At 34.6% G+C, this 22,124-nt stretch overlaps 1 protein-coding gene across 4 annotated transcripts in view; it reads left to right on the forward strand.

Moving 5' to 3' along the window:
• The window catches only part of LOC129948858 (uncharacterized), a 31,685-nt gene continuing 9,561 nt past the window's right edge, over nt 1–22,124 (forward strand). Inside the window, exons 1-10 of one of the 4 annotated variants that reach the window (XM_056059977.1) lie at nt 1–176; nt 1,776–2,234; nt 12,611–12,746; nt 12,825–13,066; nt 13,171–13,325; nt 13,394–13,561; nt 13,639–13,802; nt 13,864–14,099; nt 14,178–14,278; nt 16,371–19,303. In XM_056059977.1, coding sequence (XP_055915952.1) covers nt 2,082–2,234; nt 12,611–12,746; nt 12,825–13,066; nt 13,171–13,325; nt 13,394–13,561; nt 13,639–13,802; nt 13,864–14,099; nt 14,178–14,278; nt 16,371–19,303 — 4,288 coding nt within the window. In that variant the 5' untranslated portion in view covers nt 1–176; nt 1,776–2,081. Of the gene's footprint in view, nt 177–204; nt 775–820; nt 1,167–1,775; nt 2,235–12,610; nt 12,747–12,824; nt 13,067–13,170; nt 13,326–13,393; nt 13,562–13,638; nt 13,803–13,863; nt 14,100–14,177; nt 14,279–16,370; nt 19,304–22,124 lie in introns of those variants that run through there. The other 3 variants (XM_056059976.1, XM_056059979.1, XM_056059978.1) reach the window with 3 other exon arrangements.

Raw genomic sequence — 22,124 nt, forward strand, 5'->3', positions numbered from 1 at the left:
TTTAATTATTTTAAAACAGCATTAAATTGGATATTATTCGCTAAAAACAGTCAGAAATTAATTTAAAAAAATGATTTTTTCAATTATTTAGCTGCGCCAGCGATTGCCACATTAAAAAAATTTAATAAATCAAACATGCAAACAAAATGTTTTCGACGAGCACATTCATCGCACAGGTAAAACGGAACAACCATCTCATAGTCCGCCATTACGATTAGTGATGAACGTGTCCCTGTGAAAAACTCGTGTCGTTGCACAATCTGATTAAAATTCTACCAATCCAGTGCGTTAAATTTCATAAAAATAGTGAAAATAGTTAATTTAATATCGTGTTTAATCATATTAATGAGTAAAATGCAGTAAAACAACCGATTTCATGCGAAAAAAATGCTGTGAAAAAAAGCATAAAGCAAATCCGTCGTTCATTGATTTTTTTTTTCTGCTGTGTGGGGTGAAATACAATATGGCGTGTTGGTGATGTGTGTGCTACATCGAATGCAGAGCCCTCTGGGTGGCGCATTTGTTGTTTCAGTTACGTTCATTCGTCTCGCTTTTTGCTTTCGATTGTTGTTGTTGGTTTTGGTTTAGTTCAATTCGCGTTCGCATTCGTTTTCGTATTCGAGTTCGAGTTGAATAGCATCGTGCCGCGCGGAACTTTCGAACTTCGGTTGAATTTTTCCACTTAAATCACACACACGCAAAAACACAGTAGCGCCTACTCGCTCTAACTCGATATTGTTGTTTCATTCTTCGAAATTGTGTACGCCAGAAAAAGTGAGTGTCAGAATTTGAAAATACCAAAGCATGTTGTGTATGAGTACGAGGAGAGGAATGAGCTAAAGTGCGCATATTATACATCTTCTCTAACTCATTTGTAAAAGAGATAAACATAATACAGGTCTCGGCGGTCGCTGCGTGGTACGTTTGTTGTCTCGTTTATTCTTTTTCGTGCTGCTTTGTAGTCTATTTCGCGGCCAATGTGGAAATTCTCCACCGAACCGATGCCGCCATTATGGCTTTTTGGGATAAAATCGGCAAAAATGTTTTCTCAAAATCGTGTTCCCGGTTTTTCCTCAAAATGTGTTACTTAAATTCGGCTTTAAGCTCCTCATAAATGTCGTATTAAGTTCAATTGCAATTAATAACCTGGGAAAACATCAAAAAAAGTGAAGTGAATTCAGATTTTTCCCTAGAAAATAAAAATCAATTTTTTGCATGGTCTGCTACAGAAAAGAAAAAAAAGAAAAACGAGTCGAATTGTCGGGTTTTGAATTCGCCGTGGTTTCCTTATGAACGACGGAACGACAACGTTAACGTTGATGAAGGCGTATTTGCTGTGCCTGCTTCTTTCGTTTCCCCTCTCTTCTTTCTTTCTATTATTTGTTGTTTTTCGCTGCAAAATTAATATTCGGGTTTTTTGGATTATTTTTAAGTTTTATTAAAAGAAAATGATAAATATTAACTCAAAAACTCTCAGTATATTGCGTCTATTTTGAAATTTATGACTGATTTTGCATGAGATTTGAACTATCTGAAAAAAACATGAAAAGAAATTGTGCATCGTTCCGGGTTTCGGTTGCGATTGCGGCAACACACCTGTCATTATCTTGTTTTTCTTTTTGTTGGGTCTTTTCTATTATTATTTATATTTTATTGTTATCAATAATTTTTGTTTATAATTTAATAAAAATAAAGTGATAACAATGATAAATGATAAATGATGATTGATATGATGGATTATTTGTTTGTAATTGGAAATTTTATTTCTAATTTAGAATCATCCTTCGGGGATAACACAACACAAACAACAACAAATAACCAAAACATCAACAGAACCAGGCTCAAGGATTACTATCAATTCGTTTATAATAAAAGAAATCGGCGGCAAAAATATTATCAACAATTTCAACAAAAACAACAACAATACTGTTCCATTTGTTGAGAATAACTTTCATGGACAGTGTGCCCTATGTGGCCAAGGAGAAGAAGAAGGAGCAGCAGCAGCAGAAGGAATTAAATCTAAATTAATAAGAATTGGAATTTAAAATTAAATTTAAAATCAAATACTTTAAAAACAAAAGATGTCGAAACTATCGTTTCGGGCGCGAGCCCTCGATCCAGCCAAACCAATGCCAATTTTCTTGGCCGAGGAATTGCCGGATTTGCCAGAGTATTCGGCAATTAATCGGGCAGTTCCTCAGATGCCAAGTGGAATGGAAAAAGAAGAAGAATCTGTAAGTATTATTTATTTGTTTTTGCATTTAATTTAATTGTTTCGATGAATGAGTAATGCATATCATATTGATTCTTCTGAATTGAATGTTGTTGGGTAGTTAAAAATTGAATTTTGAATTGACCAGTTTTTGGACTAGTAGCCAGTTATTTTCAAGTTACTGTTAACTTTTAAAAAACATTTAATGTTAGAAATTGTTGATCTATCAAAATTGAACCATAAAAAAAGAACAGCACTTTAAACTGCAAAATAAATAAAGCAAAAGAAACAATGAAGCTAATTTTAACCTGCTTGAAAAATTAAACAAAAATTGATGAATGTTAATAAAGTGAGTTTTAAAACATATCCAGATAGAAAAAGTATTCATTTTAAGACTTAATGATGAAGAGTAGAGAAAAATAAAAGAAAAACATTTAGATAAGGAATAATTTTTAAAATAAATGTTCTCTCCTGAAATTAAAACAATAATTGCTTGTTTGTAAAGAAATCATTCCCTTTGACAGTTTAACTCTTTCAACTGACATCATTGAGTGGAATATTTAAAAAAAAAAAACTGTAACTTCGGCACTTCAACAATGAGTTTAGGAACGATGTGATGATGTCAAATTGTTTGAAGGTTTAGAAAAGGCAATATTTAGCGATTGTTTAAAATAGTTAGGAAAAAGAAACACATTTCCGATAATTTAAAAGATTCAATTAAAAAAAATGCCTAAACATGCAGCTCCTAAATTTGTGTCCCAAATAAGAATTAAACTCGTTTGTAGGTTTTAATCTTTTAAAAATTCGAGACACTTAGGTTTATTCTGGTAGGTTTGGTGGGTTGTCGAAATGAGAAGGTTTTAAAAAAACTATTATAGTATTTTCTGATAGGCATTTTTAAATTCTTGTATTTTAGTAGTTGTCACTTAAATCTTTTTTAAAATAGTGACAAAAGTCTATTACCTTAATGACAATGTATTCATATAATCTTGCTTGGATTTATTTAAGAAGTTCTATCCCGATTTCGAGGCAAATTCATTAAGTAGCACACTCAAGGCTTCAGTTTTTAAAGTCCTCGCTATTCCTCTACTAGTTGCCTGCCAAAGAATATGCTTTCGAGGACTTCTTCAGCCAGTTCCTTTCCGATGATGAGAGCTGTCGATCGAAGTGAACTGAGTTTAATGTTTATAAAAACTAAGCACTTCTTCCCTTATACCTAGTAAGAAAGCGTTTTACTAAAAAGTCCAAATTTGCTTTCAGAGCATTGTCGTTATTTTAGTCCTTTTCGAAAACTGTAATAATGTCCAATAAGTGCTAATGATTGTATCGTTTCCGAAATTGTCCCATTTCACATTAAAAGGCCAATAATACTCCTTCAAATACTCCTCAAATCCATTAAGGAATTTGGTCCTGTTTAATCCTACAACGCTACCCATATCGAGAGTAGACATTCCTACCCTGGGTGCCAGGGCACCCTGTTTTTTATTTCAAGATATTATTAAATAAAAGCCTATATACATTTAATTTGTTATCTTTTATTAATATTTAAAAAGAATAAATCCAACATTTTATTAAAACATTTTTTGAACCCATTTGGCACACATTTTAATTTGATGGCCTAAACAAATATTATAAATCAAATAAAGCACAGGGTGATACAGTACCCTGAGTAGGGTTCTAGGGTTAAAAACAGCTAAGAAGTAATGGTTAGGTTTCTGGACTTGACACGCGTTGACTTGAAGAGCCTATTCCTTAACAACTAAATGAATATTGCTATCATATGGCTTTGTTAATTTCATAATTTTAAGCTTGCAGGTGAGAAGTTTCCCAGTCGTTTAAATTCATGTTTTGCGACTTTAATTGTCCATTAAGATCATGCGATTCGATACCCTTATTTTGCTTTCTGTTGTACGAGAGATTGATCCCCAGGCTCTAGTCACATCGACATTACTTAGTCTATGGCCAAATTCAAGCGAGAAATGTGCAAAAAAGTGGTTAAAAATTACCTAAACAGAGTCATACCCTGCTGGACCTCCCAGGATGCAATTGGAATGATATTATTTTTGTGCACTCCATTTCAAAGTCCAAGCTTTGAAATAACATTTTCTTTAAAAATGTAACGAATGACTTTATACCTATTTTATTTTAAATTTAGCAAGAGTCACTTTGTTTACAAACTTTTAATTAAACAAAATTTATCTTATTTAAATCTTGCAACAGTTACGCAAAATTTCATCAAATGTAGGGCGTCTCGATGATTCACAATTGATGCGGTTGGATAAATTCGGTTTTGAAAATGTAGTAAACAAAATCTTAGCCTTTGACGGTACTAAAAGAAAAAAGAAAGCAAAACAAAACAAAAAAATAAACAACTGGATATAATTCAGTCAAATTTGTTTTCCACCCATAAATCATTTTTTAAAGGGACATTATAGGTACGGCAGTGAGACAATTGTAAACCGATATGATACCCATGTTGATTACACTGGTCGAGGAAATTATATTTCTTTTTCTTTCCCACAAACAATAAATGCTTTAATTAATCAATTAAATTTCTATTAATAAAGTAAGAAGGCAAACACCAGATGGGACTACATCACCACGTGTCATGTCACAAAAAACTTCTGGCAACACTAGATTTAAAGCGACCAAAGTGCTTGCTATCTCTCAACAGATCCCATAGGTATAAGCTCGATAAACGGTATCATAACCGGGCACTGTCTAATAGGAAAACAGGCCACTCGGCTAGGCGTATTCTCAAATGACTTGCCGAAGCTGGTTGGATGAGATAGAGGAGGAAACAGTTCTTCACCTTCTCTGTACATGCCCTGTTCTAGCTCAAAAACGCAAGAATAACCTAGGAAAATTCTTCTTTAACGATCTAAATCATATTAGCATAATCATCCTCTCAAGTATCGTAAGGGACTCAAACTGGTTGCATTGAGCTTAGGAGGAAGCCTCAAGATTCATGTGGAATCAAAATGGGATATCAAACTGGCCTAAGTTTGCCCGTTTCCATCATGGAGAGCCACTTTAACCTAACTTAACCTAATTGAATTTCCAATCTCGCCTTTAAATTTTTCTATTACATCAGGTTTTTAAATTATGACTCTTTAAAAATGCTAAAAACAAACAAATAAGTGGGGTCTTCAAGTCTTAGATAAAACTTAAAATTTCCCTTCAATAAATTTTATGGTAATTTTGCAAAATAAAAATCCTTTACTTTTAGGAACAATTTAAATGTCTTGATTTGAATCTATATAAAGTTAAAAAAGAACTTATATTTGATACTTTTATACTTTAAAAAAATACGCTTTACATTAGATTTCTATTTCTAATCCAAACTTTAGTTTTAAGTATTTTCTCAAGTTTTAAAAATATATATTTTATATATTTTTATAGTTTTTAAAAGATAACCCTTTTAGTTTTAATGAGTTAGAGTTTCTTTCAGATTTTTGTAAGACAGGTGAAATCTCAAATCAAGTTATGAAATTTTTTCGAGTTTAATATGATATAATATAAATATTTCAACTGAATATTGAAGATTAGGCTTGGAAAACAATCAAGGATTGTATTGAAAAAAGCTACTTCATAAGTTTAGTCTTATATACTTTTTTTTTTATTTTCAAAACCTATATCTCAAAAACTTGACTTGATACATTCTTTTTAATGTCGAATTTTATTTAAGGCCATTAAAACTATCTGGAAAAGAGCAATTATATTGCCAGAAAGAATACCTTGCCGACCATTGTTATCTTATCTGTTTTACAGTGCTTCCTGTTCCACATCGAACAGAACATCGCTAGATCGCAAGATCTTTATTTTTTGTAAACAATGTTCTAGCGAAATAGCCAGTTGCATTCCTCCCCTTAAACAATTCAATCGTAATACCCGTACTGCTATGAATTCAAATCAGTTTACCCTTGAACCCAATTTCGGACGTACTGTAAAGTTCAGAGATTCTTTTTTAGTCGTACTACATGAATGTGGAATGCTTTACTAGACTCAATATTTCCCACTCATTATAATGTACAGACATTCAAAACCAATGTGCATCGGTTTCTCCTTTCTAATCCTATCCTCCTTTCCTAATTGCTCGCACTGTGTTTAATCATTATAACCCTTTTAGTGCGCGCACAATGTAAAAAAAAAAAATTGCTCCACATCGTATATTGTTCCTTAAGGTATCTTTTTTAAAGATTTTGATAATTTAATTATCTTTTTCAAATCAAATCAAATGGGGTGGCGCAACAGTCCGTTGTGAACCAGGGCCTAGTGACTTACAACTCTCAACCATTCCTGTGCGCGAGTACTGTTGTCAGGAATGGAAGGGACCTACAATTGAAGGCCGAATCCGAACGGCTAGTTTGAGAAAGCACTTTTTCATGACAAGAATTACACTTGAAGGATTTGTCAATTCCTCGCAAGAGGCAGTACCCGCGAAAATTAATTTTTTAAATTAAGCTGGCACAAGCAAGGATTGAACCCAAGACCCCTTGCATGACAGTCGAACGCACTAACCATCATGCCACGGGTATTATCTTTTTAGATTATCTTAATTTGACAAATGCAGCTTTCTGAACAAAAAATTAAATATTTAATTCCGATCCTTTTTTAATATTTGACATCAAAACTCAGTTCATTACATTTTTGGTGGACATCTTCAACTTTGTTAAAGTTCCTTTGGATCACATTTTTTTGTTTCTTTAATATATGGTTTATATCAACGCCTAGTCCAATAATATTTCTCTCGTACTTTGCTCATTGTGTCATGTGTCTTTTCTCGGTATTGAGATAAATTGAAAGACATTTTGTGACCGTCATCGTCACCACTTACGAGTATCAACAGGTATCTGCTTCACGTATGTAATTAAGGTTTTTGATTTCATTCCTTTGTTTTTTAAAAGAGAATGTGATGGTTAATGTTCTGGAAAATGCATCTGCCTTTTGTCAATTTGATAAAAGTAAGTGTAGGTAGCTTCTGACTAGGTACACTTACAAATGAACCTTCAAATATAAGATTTGTTAGGGATAATAGCACCAAAGAATCCTTTAATGGTTAGTGGTGTTTTTATATCCCTAATTCAAATTTAACATTACATTTCACACTACTCAGCACATAAATGTACAGAGTAGAGAACGCAGCACCTTGAGCGATAACACAAGACATTAATACAAGAAGAGAAAAAATAACCAGACAGAAAGAACACATGACAACAGCACGCGGTAGGTTTCGAGACGGTCCTCCATCTGTCTACTAACTACGCTCACTTGATGCTTGATTTCGGTGATCGATACGTTGCCTAATACAAATTTAAATTTAATGTAAACAAGTATAACAACATCAGTATTTTCAAATACTTAGACTTTTAAAAATAAGAGGTTAAAACAGGATACTCTGAAGTATGAATATTTGTTCATTGCAAATCTATAGAAAACAATCTCGTCCTTATAATGTGTAAACCACAATAAACCAGGGGTAATGCAACGTGCCTTGTAAATCATTCCCCATTCGTGAAGTTCGGCTTAAAAAAGGATCTCTGTATGTAACAATACGCCCGAAATTTGTTTCAATGGAAAATAAAGAAGTGGAAGATGTAAAACTATGGGCATTAATGTTGAATTGCTTGTGCGTTTATTTTGTTTTGTATAGTATGTGATTTTCTCTACGACTGTTATAACAAAATCAAGATAACTTTAATAGCATGTTATTTATTAATTGCAGCTTAGACGTGCTTTCGTAAGAGTTAATTTATAGAACATCAGGTTTAGCTTTTGAAAGGCAACAGTTTGATAATTTCAAATTGCTTAAAATTGTAATGAATCCTTAAGACATATTTTTAAGGTTTTATAAAATAGGAAATACATTTTAAAGAAATGATTATAAGCAGAGAATATATTTTTTTTTTCTTAAACTAAGGTAATTCCCGTTTCATTAAGATTCCAGGTAAAAATGTTTGAATTTTAATATGATTCAACAGGTACTAAATTAGTAAATACATACCTACATCATTCCTACCTACATACATATGTAGGTAGGGTTCTACCTGTAATCTTTCCAAGAAAAAATAAAATTCAACTAAAAATTGTTGTCATGTAAATTAAATGAAATTTATTTTTTCGCGCAAATTATAATTCATATATAATCTAGTTAGGTATGTATTTACATAATTGAACGAAACTGTTTTCCGAGAAGAAAAAAGAAAATATCAGGCTATAAATTTACTAACAAATCAATTTTCATTTTATTTTTGACGGATTAATATATACTATGTAGGAGAGAATTACTAAAATTTAAATTCCTGGCAACTTTGTTCATACGAATGATAGGTATTTCTAAAAATATTACATTTTTTAAGCCACGTGAATATCTATTCAATTTCTATTAAAATATGCGAAATACATAAATGAGGAAAAAATAAACCTTTGAAAGTATTAATAACACAGATTTATTATATTTCATTTTTAAATATTGTACATAATTTATGAAGCGCGTACTTGCTTTTGAATTATAACAGTGGGTCCCAAACTTCTATTGAAAACCTTGTACATATCTTCATATGTACATAATTCCTTTGCCTAAATTATCAATTTCTCAACATCATTCTAGTCCTTCAAATTAACTCCACTACTTGATATATTTTTTATTACAAAATCGTACCTAGTTGAAAACTGAAAGATGTATATTTTTAGCTTAGGGTAGGTTAGTAGGATCATGTGCTGGCGATTGATGACGCTATCGCCTCACTTATATAGATCAATGTTTATCCATTTCTATACACTCAAGTATTAAACTTCCTTGAAAGTGATTAAAGCTTTTATATTAATGTATTATTTGGTTCTAGGCATTTAGAGGTAGAGGGCTTTGATGAAACCAAATAGGTTGCTTTTTGAAATATCTTCAAGTTCTTCAAGATCATTGATGAAGTGTCTGTCTAAGAATTTGTTTCCGGTGTGGCAGTATCGTTTTCTTCCTCCTCATCAATGCTTTTTTTTTATGATAATCCCACAGGTTGTGTCTTGTTATGCTTACAAGCACTCGTATAGAGTTTTTGACTAGATAATTGTTTTGTCAAATTTGGAACATTGTTTCCTAGTCGTTGAACATTTTACAATGCATTTCCATCGTTCATTGGCTTCTTAGAGTATCATGTTACCAATTATTTTGTTTTATAATTAGAGAACACTAAAAGGGTTTAAAGGTATAATATGCCAAAGACTGGATAGGAGGTGTCATTGTACATTGCTTTTGAATTCCTGATCATTGCAATGACAGGGAAAGATAGAGCGTGGCAAGGCATTCCACATTCGCGTAGTAAGGCTAAAAAACGAATCTCTTTACTTCATAGTACGGCCGAAGTTGGGTTCAAGGGTAAACTGATGGGCATTCCTAAAAGCGTTATAATTTACGGGGTGATATAGGTCTATACAGGATTGGTTCAGTATTATAACTATCTTCGCAAGATCATCAGCTCTCTCGTTCCCAGGTACATCGCTTTGGCAGATGCTACTATCAATGAATATGAATATATCAGCCTTTGAAAGCGCCATCATTGAGACTTGTAATGCAGCGTTTATCACTGCAAATAACTCGGTTTAAAAAACGAGGTTTTAACTAGTAATAAATCTGAAGGAGTTGGCAAGATTGAGTGTTTCAGATAAGAAATCCGTTTTAGAGTCGTCAATATATGTATATGGATATTGACGAATGATTCATGTGTGGGAAATTGACCACTCATTCGTTGCTATCAGGAAAGACAGTGATAAAGTCGTTTGGTGAAGTATGGATAGAGTTTAATGTAGTCTTTGCTTACATTGTGTTCCCTATGTACTTCTGTAGAATCTGCACGAATCCAGTAACTGATCTGGACCAGTCGTAAAGGTCCAGAGGTAAAGACTTTAGTATTGCTTCCATTCCTTCAGTAGGAGTGGTGCACATTGAAATAGTACATGCTCTTTTTTGTACCCTCATGAGGGTTGCAAGAATTAAGTTCTCTCAAAAGCATTCCATTATAAAGTTGATAATGTTAAAAATTAGTTACAGCTTCGAAGGACATATCAACATCGCTGGTTGGGGGTCACTACACTTAACATTTGTTTAGGGGGTTCATTCATTTTGATACCAGTATTTCTAACAGCAATAAATGCATCGTTATTCAATTGCAAAGAAGAAGGCAAGCCATTATCATTGGAAAACGGTAGTAGGCAGACGGCAGCCTCAATTACGTTGTCCTTGATAACTTTAGAACTTCCATCTTTAAAGATAAGTCGATTCGATTGTAAAAAAGTCGTATAGACCTTACACATATTTGAAGAATGAGGTTAAGAAAAAAGGTTTTAAATCACAACATCTCGTGGCCAATTATTGTGATCATCTTTTACAAAATCACATAACAGTTCCATTAGCTCCTTTCAGGAATAATTAACGTCCAATCACACCACAAGTCCAAAAAACGCTCCCAAAATTGGCACATTGAGAATTGAGAGGCTTTTCAAGAATACGATGTTCCTGGTCACCTACCATCAAGAACTCCAGCCGAACTTTAAAAGCCTTAAGATCGAGCTAAGTATTTATGCAAAAAACGGTGTAATGCCTCATTTCAAAGATCAAACATGAAACATGAAGATGACAACACTGCACAAAAGCTTGCAACATATTAGCACGACATGACTGAACATATAAAAAACAATCAGTAGTTATTAGTAAAGAGTTAAATGAAGACGCATAGTCGCATAATAAATAAGCAGATATTTCATTAAGTACATAATATTGTTTTATTCTAAGGAAATTTATTAGAGAAGTTGTTAAAAACACAGGTGTACTTAAACACTTAGCACTATATTCTTAGTTGTTCCTAGACCCCGGACACTGTTTCCGGCCGAGGAGGTGCTTCACGGCGGGCCTAAAGTGCTTTAATTTTGTTCGTACAGCTCCAAAAGAACCAGGATCTACTGACTTACAACTCAACTATTACTGTTTGCGAACAATGTCAGAGATGGAAGAAACCTACAATTTTGTTGCCCAATTTGCTAAAGGACTTTTCATGACAAAAGTTACCCTTATGGCTCTTATTACATTCGCTTCGACCAGATTTATTGCATTAAAACTGTAGTTCCTAAAATTTGTAGACACCTATGCTAACTTTAAAAATTAAATAAACCTTTATCCTACCGATAATAATTTAAAAAAAAAAACTTACAGTTTTCCCGAGTTTCTATTTTTAATGTCATTCGAGCTTGATATGGAAAGGGAAATCTATCGAATTCAAAGCTCTTAAAGCCCTGAAACCTCACTAAAACTTTTAACCAGCTGTTGTCAAAAATCTGCTAGTAATCGCCAATCTATCCAAGCCTTAGCTCCGTTAGAGAGAGCAGTCTTACGTTTCAAATTCCAAAAACGCTATAATCATAAACTCACAAAAATTAAGGTCGAGTACGAAGGAACCGACCCGGAAAGTTTTAAAGCTTTGCCAGATAGGTGGATCAACCGAAAAACCAGAATAGTTGGAAAAACTTGTTGAACAAGCGCTGGATCAGAGCCCACTCCTTAAGCCGTTTATAAAGATGATTATACAATCTCTGAAATGTTGTTTTTAAGAACACTCCTTACCCCTTTACCTTAATCTTTGTACCTAATTATTCATCAAATTCGACTTGACTTTCAGCTTATCTTAAAGAAAGTATATAACTAAAACTACTCTCTTCCCAGTTGTGACTCTGGGCAAAATTAAGGATGTTGTTTACGCAAAGAAGCTTTTTCCACTTAACTCTCCTATTGCTCTCTATTATTTGACCTTTAAAAACTATTCTTATTTTATTTATTCCGTTTACAATGAACTTGTGTCTAGGGATGCATTTCAACACATTGGGTCATACAAATTTGCAAAAAGGAAGAAAATAGAAGGTTTCTTGTGAAAAACATTTTTCTTTATCTTGTTTTCATGTCCCATTCATTTAATTACTGCATATTCCTTCGCAACTAAATTACATTCAGAAATTGTATGTGTTGTGTTTATTTAAGTATCATTGAGTAGGTATGCTACTATCAGCATTTTCGTCAAAACTAACATTAGAAATTCTGATAGCGTTATGCCCCCATAGTTTATTTTTTAAATTCTATCGAGATAAGAAAAATAAAAAATTATGAGATAATCAAATAAAAGAGTTCTAATTGGTGTTTTGTAGTCATGCTTAATTGTAAACAATAAATACCTTATGCAAAGGTAGGTACTTAAGTACCTACCCAAATATTTCTAGTTAAGACTTTGCCTTGTTTGTAGGTAAAAATGTTTTTTCTTTGGGTCATATTTGCAATAATTTTCATTTAGAATTTAATTTTCTACGAAAAATCTTCCTGTTTCAAAATAAAAATAAAAACAAAAACAATGTCAATTTCAGGAACACCATCTACAAAGAGCGATATGTACTGGTTTGATTATTCCCACGCCCGAGGTGTTTACATGTGATCAGGATTTCTATGACAGAAGCTATCCTCCCAACTATAAAATGCCACGCCAGATGATTCATATGCAACGTAAGTATAAAAAAATCCTTCGTCCTTCTTCTTTCTTGATATGAAATATTTTATAATAAACAATTAAAATAATTACAGCACTCGGTCTGGAACAGGATATTCCCGACTATGATATGGATAGTGCAGATGAAATGTGGGTAAATCAACAAAGTCGGCGATTGGAATTAACTCCATTAAAGTTCGAACAAATGATGGATCGACTTGAGAAGAGTTCCGGCCAAACTGTGGTAACGCTAAATGAAGCTAAGGCACTGCTCAAACAAGACGATGAAGTTAGCATAGCAGTTTACGATTACTGGTTGAATAAGCGTTTGAAAACTGTAAGATTTCTTAGAGCTCTTATTTAGTATTTCGAAAAAAAAAAATCAAATCAAAACAAAATAAAAAATGCTTAAAAAATCATAATTCGTAAACTACTTTTCAGCAACATCCATTGATTTTGTCAGTCAAAACAGAGAACCGACCTGGTACTTCGGCAAATAATCCGTACTTAGCATTTCGTCGACGCACCGAAAAGATGCAAACACGAAAGAATCGTAAAAATGATGAGACATCATATGAAAAGATGTTGAAGTTGAGGTATTTAATATTTTGTTTCTTTTACTAAATGGCAAAATTGTAATTCTATGATTTTTGATTTTAAATAGGCGAGATTTGTGTCGAGCGACGACTGTACTTGAAATGGTAAAGCGACGTGAGAAAACGAAAAGAGAACAATTGCATTTATCTATTGAGATCTTTGAGAAGCGGGTTCAGCTGCGTGACTTTAGTGGAAGCCTAATGTCAGAGCTAAGTTCGACTATCAAAAATTCAAGGTACAATATATTTTTGAAATGCATAGTTTTATCATTGTACTAAAACGTTCTTTTCTTAATCTAAACAAAAATTACAGGCCAGCATTTGCACCATTATATACAAATCAATACTCACATAATCCATCAGTCCCGTCTACGAATCCAGTTGGAGGTCTTTTGCCGTCGAATACAGCATCGACCAGTGGCGGTCATAGTTATACTTCGACGTCACAGTACCTGAACCCTGCAAATCTTGCAGTTGGTATGTTACCATTTAAAAACAACTATGATAAAAAGATTATAATTATTTACTTTCTAAAAAGATCCAGTCGGTGTTAGCAGTAGTGGTAGTCGTAAAGAGAAAAGACAATATAAAAAACGCAAACACAAAATACCACGTGAAAAGCAATATTCCTTAGTTCAAAGCTCATCACCTGCGCCAATAGAATCGACGATCGAAACTGAAGAAGAGGATCTCACAAATAACCCGTTGGGTTCGGAAGGCGAAGATGAAGGACAATTTGCATTTAGACGAAATAAGAACTGCAATTACCACCGGGTAAAGATTTTTCTTTTTTTGTTTTTCTTATTTTACTTAATGAATGAATAATAATAAAAATATAAAATTTATTTTTAGCCCCTTGACTCTTATGGAAATTGGCCATGGGAATCGAAGAACGATAATGGCTTTGGAGATAAGAAATATAGATATACCCTTACATCCATAAGACATCCAAGGTAAGATTATTAGATGAAGAATATTGCATCTAATATAAATAGTTTTAAAGGTTTCTAAACATAAAAGAAATAGGGCTTCATTAGTGACTGGATATATTCCCATTAATTGAGGAAGCCAACGTTATTTGACTGTCTGGCTTCGCAGTAGCGCATTTTGTCATTCTGGCTTCGCAGGTGAAATTTTTATCACTTCGAATTTCCAAGAACTTGTTTATTTTTTATTAATTGTAAAAGCTTGAATCGTTTTTGGTATTTGGCAAAATATCAGTTCTTTACGGCAACCCACATCGCACAATTGAAGCCCAGAAATTTGACAACGGATGATAGTAAACTTGGCGCGAACGATCGATTGCGGCACGACGCCACATCTTTAACAAAACAAAGATTATTCTTCAATTTTAGTGCAAAAAAGTCGGTTAGCTTGAGTTGACCCTCTACCGAAACGTTGCCTCTCTTAACAAGAAAAATAATCCAGTGCTGCCACCTCTACAATATCCGAACAAAACTGTCATTCGCTTTTGATGTATCTCGCAATAACGTGATTTTTCAGAATCGTTGAAAAGTTTCGCAATGGGTTTTCTTATATTAAAAGGGTACATTTGGTTTAGACGATTTCTCCTTCATTAAATTCAAGACAACTAGTTAGATGGGTTCAATTCTGATAACCACAAAATTAATGTTGGTTTGCCTCAGGGCTCTGTTCTTTCGCCGACACTCTTTCTCATTTTTATGAAATATTTCATGTCTTAAAATTTTGTATCCACTCATCTCGTTTTCAGACCCATTCTTTCTTTTCGGATGTGGATTCAAAATAAAATTATGTGGTTCAACAGTTCATTGGGAACTAACGCCTAGTTCCTTACAGTCTCAACCATCCCTGTGTGCTAGTAATGTTGCAAATTTTAGAAAGCACTTTTTATGACAAGAATTACTCTTGGAGAATTTATCAATTCCTTCAAGAGGCATTATCCGTGAAAAAAAAACTTTAGTTGGGGCAGACTGAGATTGAACCCAAGACCGCTTTGCTGACAGTCCAACGCACTAGCTTTCACCCAACGGATACAGCTCATTGAAAACGAGTGGAATATACTGCTTCTCAAACCCTATGTCACTATCTATGGTGGCACTTGCATCCATTAAACTGAACATATCATTTTTCTTAACAACCATTCCTTGTGGGACGATCACATACATGATGTTGCCAGAAATACTGCATGATTTTTTGTTTTTTTTAGACGATTTTGAAAATTTGTCTCTTCTGATCTGGTTGCAATTTACAAAACGTTCAAACATCCAAAACTTGAGTATAACTCCTAACTCTGAGGTGGTGCTCTAGCAAAGGTTTTAAAGAAGAACTGACTATGTTGTAGCGACATGGCAGTTATATTCCTTCCCTTAAGAGTTTAACCGTAATATGTACTTGCACTTTTGTGGATTCTCATCGTTCTGTTAAGGACAGATATTCGGTCCTTAGCCGCACTTCGCGAATGTGGAAAACTTTACCTATATCTCACTGTCATTACAATGCGCAAGAATTCAAATTAGTAAAATTGATTTTCCTTAAAAATCCAAGACCCAAACTGCGAAGCGATAACGAAACCGATTATTGTGCGCCTTAATTGTATGAGTCAATTGAACCTTGTATCCGAATAATACCAGGTCTTCGAATAGAACTCCTTTAGCCTAGTGCGGAGCATTAAATATTGATCTGTTTATATTGATGGGGAGTTTTTTTTATGAATTAAAAAACCACGAGTGTTTTCCACTAGTTTATCAGGCTCATATACTTTTTCCACAAACTTGACTACAGCAAGTGCCTCTTTTCATCGTAATCTTCTTTTACAAAATGCACTGTTTGTGCTACACTTATTTCCCCAACATCGTTGAAGCGCGATGCCCAAAGCGACTCATTTTGTTTTACGAGGTATCCGTATCATACTAACTTCTGTGGAGTAGAAAACAGTTGTCAGTGACAAAATAACTTCAGATATTGCTTGGCTCTTGAGCATGCTTAAAACATTAACTTCTTCCTGAATCTTTTCCGATAAATACAATTTAAAATTAACCCACTTCAATTTATTTTTTATTTCAGGCCACGTTGTATAGGATTTGCACGACGTCGACTGGGAAGAGGAGGACGTGTTATTTTAGATCGAGCATCAACAAATATGGATGATATTTGGTCTAAGCTCGATTACACCATTATGGAAAGTAGCAGCTTACAAAACCCCGCCGCATGTCTAAACGCAAATCCAGCAGCCACCACCATAAATCAGCAAACTCAGAACTCTCCAAGAACCTGCCCAACAACTGAAAATAACGTCAATATAGCCGATTGCGACTATGTGGACGACGAAGATGATGAGAATGTTTCTCGGGATTCACTTTATGTGACAGCATTTGTGAAACCGGTGCCAATAAAACGTCCCAAACGCAAATGGGATCACAACAGTTTTCATCCCAAACACAGAACATCAATCAATAATAATAATAACAACAACAACAGTGAAAACAACAATAGTATTAGTCCCCTTAACGAAGAATTAATCAAGCGAGAAAAGCTGAATGACGCCGAAGACACTTACAAGTTTTCAACGTCATCGTATGCAGCTAACGTTGATCAACAGCAGCATCACCAGCGGCAGCAACCTAACACCTCCAACACCATGTACTCAGAGGTTGTAAGCGATATAATTAAAAAAGAACAGGTGCTGCCTACCGATCGCAAATTTAATCCTAACGACATAAATAGTAGCAGTAGTTTTAAATTTAGTTGTAATAGTTTAAACGAACAAACTTACAATAGCATTAACAGAACTACATCTAATGTAAATGTAAACAATTTCATAAACAATAACAACAATGATGGAGGAAAGCCCAATGTGATAAGCAGTGCCGATGTCCAAATCAAGCAAGAGATAATCGACTCGGCCGACTTGAATATTCTCGATGATGAGAATGTGAATTTGGCCCGTTTGAGTAGCTACATAAATGCCAATCGAAATAATGCAGCGAATCAGACCGTAAGCGATGTGTTGAGCACGAACGAGCCCGATGACGAGATGAGCGGTAGCGGTTTGACAATTAACAACAATCAATTGCCCAAGAGTCAGTTTACAGAAGCGAAAGATGTGTTGCGGCATAGTAACTTAAAGGATTGCTTCGCATTGAATGACCGACAGTTTCCGTTTCTTTTGGACTATACGAGTGCACCGCCTCCATCGAGTAAACGAATGGAGATTTGCAACGAAGTCCTGAGTGAGATAAGAAGAGATTGGTTGCATTTTCGACCGAAGACACCTTCAATTGAGTTGGATGACTATAATGAGCCAATAACGGCGGCGGTGACTGTAAAAACGGAAGTGGAAAGTGGAGAATCTCCAACTACTCCAGCAACTCCAGCTGTTGAATTCTCAGTGGCGACACCCATATCCATTGAAATGCAACGTCTTAGCCAATGCGCAAGCCCTCCTTCGGCGATATTCCAAGACAATGGCAATAGTACTTCAGCGGGTTTGTGGGAGAGCACTTCTGATGATGCACTCTTCGTAACAAATCCCTTTTCATACGCCGACCTGGAACCGGACTCGCAGCTGCTTCCATCAGTGTTTGCGGCTAACTATCTTAGTAAATTATCGCCAGATAATCATCATTTGGATACTAACGTTGGTATTGATTTGAATTTGAGCGGCGACAGTTTAGCTGACATGAATTTCTCCCTGGGCGAGGATGACAACGAAAACATGCTGGACAACATTTTGCAAGAGTGCCAAATAGACGACCTAAAGACGCTCAATCAAACAACGACATTTTGGAATGGCATTCTCGACGACGGCGGCGCTGGCTTGCTCGACTGTATCGAAGAAAAGAAATTGCCCAGTGATGCGACGACGAAACATGGAGAGGCGGGTGACAGTGCAGGCGCTGATGTCCCAATGGATGATGACAAGGAAGGTGTTAAGGCTGCGATAGATAGTAAATTAAACAACAGCCATTTCAATATTGGCAGTTCGACATTCTCGACGATAAACGGTCTAAAGGATGAGATATTCTTCAAGAAAGAAGAAGTCAAGGAGAAGTTACCCGAGGTAAACAAAATAGAACCGCCCGATGAGATTCTAGCATCGCCTCCGCCACCTCCAGTTGCATCACCAGCCGCAACAGCAGCATTATCGATAGCACAACCACCCGCCCATCAACAACTGCAGATTATGCAACAGCAAGGATTGTTGCCGACATCCGAGTTCGCAGCAAACACATCATCTCTAGTTCATCCATCAGGCCAGAGAACAGCTTTAAGAATAGTTCAACAACAACAGCAGCAGCAACAACAACATCAGCAACAGCAACAACAGCAGCAGCATCTTCTGCAACAAAATCTGCAACTTCAGCAGAAGAGTCTTGTAACGCCGGTTGTTACACAAGGTGCAATGGTATCCCGACCGCATGTACTTACGTCAATGGCCACAACCAACCATACAACTATATTTGCGACTCAAGATACCAACGCAAACGGCGGTGGTGGTGGTGGCGGCAATATGCCACAGAAAATCTACCTAAAGCAGAGCAACTGCAATGTTGGTGGCGTTGTCAACACCAATCAAGTTCCTAATAATGTTAATCAACAACAGAACGCCGTCATATTGGCAAATGTGAAGTTGGACAACAATGAAATAACATGTGATAGTCTGGGTAATACTATTATTTCAAGTAATGGCCCAAATCATAGTGGCAGCGCTGGCGGTGGTGGTAGTAGCAGTGGTTTGGTTGATGCAGGCGGGGGGAGTTCTAGTGGCAATGGAAATATGATATTAACTGATAATCTGATGAGTCACCAGACGCCTATGATTGTGACGACTTCAAAACCGCAACAGCAGCAGCAACAACAGCAGGCACAGCAAATCGTATGGCGACACGTTGGACAAGGTGGATCTGGAATATTGTCAACCGATGCGACTGCAAACAAAATTGTTTGGACGAGTCGACCGGCGGCGGGGCAAAAGAAAACACTAAACGGGCCTGAAGGTAAGAATAAGTTCATCAAATCTGAGACGTGAATGAATAATGTATAAATGATTTAATTGTTGTCATCCGTCGTCACGTCGTCGTCGGTTTGAATTGTGAAAGTTGTAGGTTATCTCTCAGGTTAGAAAACTATTAAAACAAATTAAGAGCAATTCTAAATAATTTGATGAATCACACTCATTAGGTTAAAAAGTGTTTTGTGTTGATCTCAAGTAAAAAAAAACAACATTCTATCTGAAATATGAAATATTTTTCTTTGTAACGAAGCGAAGGTTGGTTTGTGGCGGTGACAGGTTGTTTAAATATTTAAATATAAATATTGCATGAATGAACGGCGTCAAAAAAAATTGATACATATTCTACAGGCTCCCAGAGATGTTAGAACTTTTTCTTTGTTTCCATTGTGACGTTCAACAAACTGGCGCTTGAGTAATCTTATGACATTTGTCATCTTTTTTAAATGAAACTTGACATGTTAAAAATATCAGATTTTATTTTGGAAATATGTTCATCTTATGTTTTGAGTCAGACAAAAAATAGGCTTTTTGAGTATTGTTTCCAGAAATACTACAAAATAAACCATGATTATAGAAAAGCAATTTTATTTTGCATCAGGAAACTATTTATTTCAAAATAACGGCTGTGATGTCTCAACGACTTCTCCTTATTTTGAGCTCCAATACTAGGCTGCAATAATCATAATCCAAAGAATTGTTTTTGATTGATTAGTATAAAACACTTAGAAATTTTGTGGTACATTTTTGTTGGCCTAAAGTGGAAGATATTGTCAAATAATTGTTAATAAGAAATTAATAACCCAATGTGCAATAAAATTCTGCTTCCAAAGGGAATATAAAGCTAAGGTTTGACAACTTCTTTTTTAAACAAAACGCAAACCCTTTATGATATTTTAGAAACTTTCTTATGGACTTGAAGAACAATCAAAACTTTATGATTAGAGTTCGATTTGGTTCATATGTACACGTTTGCAGCGTCGAACCTAAACTTCGATGACGGTGGAAACGCCACTCATGCTTATTTTGAGATTCGAACGAAACGTTGATTCGAGTGACTAGATCTATTTGTTCGAATGAATTTTGTTTATTTTGAGATTCGAATGAATGAAAAAAAAAATGAACCGAAATGAACCTTATTTTGGAGATCAGCTGTTCTCAATGATTTGAAATTTTGATTTGATTTAGTGTGACCACACTTAATTTTTATTTTTCGAAGAATCTTATTTTTAATTCAGAGTTTGTCACAGATTAACAGTTTTTGAATTGAAAAATTAAGTGAAGTTAAAAAAAATGATAAACAAAAACATTAAAGACATGAAATTAAACAATTTTTCAACTAACGTAACCATTTTGGTTTAAATGTCCATGTTGTTTTTATACCGTTTATGTATATTCGTCACACATGGTCACTACTTTCAATTGAAATAAAAACAATCAATGTTTATAAACTTCCAATCGGACTTAATTGATTTTGTTTTCTTGATTTGTAAAAAACTTTCGCCACAATGAACAGGCATTTAAATATGGAGGCCCATGACTATTGAGCTGCACGGCAGCATCTGTCCAAAACCGGTCAGCATCTACACGGTTTACAGAAAAACCCTTTGCTACCTCCGGATTCTCCTCCATCAACCTTATCAGAACTTCTTTTTGCTCCCTATTTCCAATTAGAGTGTGACTGTGCCCTTTATAAAATAACAAAAGAAAATAGTCAATATAACTAATTTCGTTTAAGGGGGTATTCTGGTCTAGAGACATGAATTTTAGGTAATTTTTGAAGTGCTGTAGAAAAAAGCAAGCAACAATTTTACCATACATTTTTTTATACATTATTTATTCACATTAGAAGCATACAAAAAAAATAAAAAAGTAAAAAAAAAATCAAAATTCCGTTAGTTATCAGTTCATGGAGTGGTGCGTCTCAAAAATTTGGTGCGTGACCATACCCACGATTTTAACTCTCCTAGAAATCTGAAATCAAAAACTAAAAAAGATTATTAATCTACAATAATGTCGCAATGTCTGGAACTACGGAAAAGTTACAAACATTTCTTTTTACAAAATGGCGGCTGTCTAAAGAAAAATATAAAAAATTTACCATTTTTTTGAACATTCTTCGATTTGTTAAAAATATTAAAAATGAAAATTTGGGGATGGCCGTAGTTCCGGACGTAGACAAGTCCCTAAAGAAGAATCTCTTAAAATTTCAAGTAAATCGGTTCGGCAGAACCTGAGAAATCGTGGGTATCAGATTCAAAAAGACAGTTCTGAGAAAAACGCGTTTAAAGTACCCCATTATGTCTTTTGTTCTATTAGTTGCAGCCCAACCGATTTGGATGGCTGCTCAGCAAAATACTTATTTCTCCGAAAATAATTTGAATTTGGGAAAATCCTCTCGTATACATATTCTAAAATAGTTATACTATGAAAATATGAAAACAAAAAAAAATCGATTTTTTTAATTTCTAGACCAGAATACCCCCTTAATTATTGTATCAAAATTGTTAAAACTTACATGTTTCTTTAGCTATTCACCAGAAAATATCTGAACAACACAAAAATGACTTTTGATTCGAATCATTGGAAAGTCAAAGTTTATTAATTTTTGTTTAAATGAACTTTCGATTGAATCAGCAAACTTTCGAATCGATCGAATCTCAAAATAAAATCTTCTCGAATTCGAATAACTTTCGATCGAAAACGAATCTCGAAATAAAGGTGACTGACTATTTCGGTAAATATTGGCTCTGAGCTTTTCCAACCGTAGCGTCGTCGTCTTGTTGGCATAAGCCAATGACTTAAAG

Source organism: Eupeodes corollae, chromosome 3 (assembly GCF_945859685.1).
Source record: "Eupeodes corollae chromosome 3, idEupCoro1.1, whole genome shotgun sequence".
Lineage (NCBI taxonomy): Eukaryota > Metazoa > Arthropoda > Insecta > Diptera > Syrphidae > Eupeodes > Eupeodes corollae.